General features: G+C 44.5%; 1 protein-coding gene across 2 annotated transcripts in view; it reads left to right on the plus strand.

Moving 5' to 3' along the window:
• Positions 1 to 832, plus strand: part of ATPSCKMT (ATP synthase c subunit lysine N-methyltransferase) — a 14,731-nt gene extending 13,899 nt beyond the window's left edge. For both annotated transcript variants that reach the window (XM_019799034.2, XM_002918622.4), the window contains exon 5: positions 285 to 832. In XM_019799034.2, coding sequence (XP_019654593.2) covers positions 285 to 449 — 165 coding nt within the window. In that variant the 3' untranslated portion in view covers positions 450 to 832. The remainder of the gene's footprint in view (positions 1 to 284) is intronic.
• The last annotated feature ends 1,209 nt before the right edge of the window (positions 833 to 2,041 follow it).

Consider the following 2,041-nt stretch of genomic DNA (forward strand, 5'->3'; position numbering starts at 1 on the left):
GAGAGAGAGAGACTGAGAGAAAGAGAGAGCACAAGTTGGGGGCAGAGGGAAAGGGAAAAGCAGGCTCCCTGCTGAGCAGGGAGCCCAACGTGGGGCTCGATCCCAGGACCCCGAGATCACGACCTGAGCCGAAGGCAGATGCTTCACCGGCTGAACCTCCCAGTCGCCCCTACAGTTCCAAATTTTTGCGCAGGTATTTTCAGGCACTCAGATCCAAAAGAACGTTTAGGAATCTTTTCCTCCGACTCAGCGCTTACTGAAATAACGGCTGTCGTTCTGCACAGATGCCGCGGTTGGAGGAGAAACTTGCACTGGAACTTCAGGATGACGCCAGAGTCATTGCTTGCCGGTTCCCTTTCCCTCGCTGGACCCCAGACCACGTCACCGGGGAGGGAGTGGACACCGTGTGGGCCTACGATGTGAGCAGTGTGAGAGGCAAGAAGCCCTGAAGACCCGTGCATTTCTGGTCGCTCATTGAAATGTAGACTTTATTGAGCACGATTTCCCAAGTATTGGTGGTCTTCGATTTTATAGAGACTTCCAGCTGTGTTTTCAGCAAAGAGTATATTTTTCTTCAGTATGGAATGAAAAACTGCTATTACTTTCCTTAACTTCTGGAAGACAAGCAGAAGTTAAGAACAGCAGGTAGATTTAAAGTCCCTTTTCACGGTATATTCAAAAAAGTGGCCTTACTTCTTTTCCATGCACTCAGACGTATGAAAATATGAATGAGTGATAGTCACATTGATGTGCGGGAAAGATGTGAACAGCTCTTCACATTATGAAAGATATGATGTAATGCCAGAGGTGAAAATAAACACTTTTTAAAGAGGGTATGTGTTTGCAAATATTTGTAGTTTCCTCCGACTTCATTCGTACTTAAGATTTATGTCTTTCTTTTCTGTACTTCATCGTAAAACTTTAATTCGTTCCAAGGCTAGTGGATTACTGTATTTTATTGAATCTGAGTTGTGTACGTGTGTGTAAATGTGTGTGTATAGACGCACATTTGAATATTTCTGAAATGGTGACGTACCTTCCAGTTGGTGTTCTGTGTCTGTGATCGGCAGTGTTGTACAGTGACAGAGTTGTATGTCAGCCAGCACTGACGGTATCTCAGGTTTGAGTTGATGTGCTCAGAGAAGCTGAGGATGGAGTGGAGTAGTTGGCAGTACCATCACGGTGAAATAAGCAGACATGAGCTTGGCATTCAGCCAGCCCTGAGATCAGATCCCTGCCTGGCCACCAGCAGGAGGCCCCGGACCAGTGGCTTGCCCCTCGTGGAGCCTTGCTTTCCCCGTTATCTTGAGGACCTGTTGGGATAATGATACACTGAACAGGGGACTTTTTTGAGTAAACTCATGACACAAAGTCTTCGGTCTGTAAGTGGTGTTTATTATTTTAAATACTAAAGAAAAGCTTATTCACAGAAGTTATGGATTATTTCTGCTAGTCACATCTTGGCTTTATGAAAGCCGCCATTTATGTAATATTTCTCGTTTACGAGAGGAGTCTTGACTGATTGAGATAAAGACAAGTTAAGGAAAACCTTTGAATGGGGGTAGACAAGTTTCATGTATCTGAAAGTTAGTATTAAATGGGGGTTCGAGTAATCCCTGTGCATCACAGGAAAGCATTGAGCTCCTCATCATACACACCTGGAACCTGAATACCAACCCGTCTTCACAGAGGCTTAATAAAGTGAGACGGTTTGCATTTTTAACTAAACTCTTGAAACTGTGATCAGTTTGATCATTGTCATTTAAATGAGCAGCACCCCAGGGACTCATTCATTCATTCAGCAAATACTTACCCAGTATCTACTGGGTAATAAGCTTTTCTGACTCAGGGGTGGATAGACCTGCAAGGCCTCTCATCTTATGGAACATATATTCTAGAAGAGTGAGGTGGACAAATACAAGAGTGAATGTTAGCATGTGTGGTGTTCTCTGAAAGAAGTCAACAGTGACAATCATGGGCGTGTGTCAGGTTTTTGGCTGCTACTGTCCATCCCTTCCCAATGGCCCCCGATTTCTTTCTG

The sequence above is a fragment of the Ailuropoda melanoleuca genome, chromosome 3 (genome assembly GCF_002007445.2).
Source record: "Ailuropoda melanoleuca isolate Jingjing chromosome 3, ASM200744v2, whole genome shotgun sequence".
In the NCBI taxonomy this organism is placed as follows: Eukaryota; Metazoa; Chordata; class Mammalia; order Carnivora; family Ursidae; genus Ailuropoda; species Ailuropoda melanoleuca.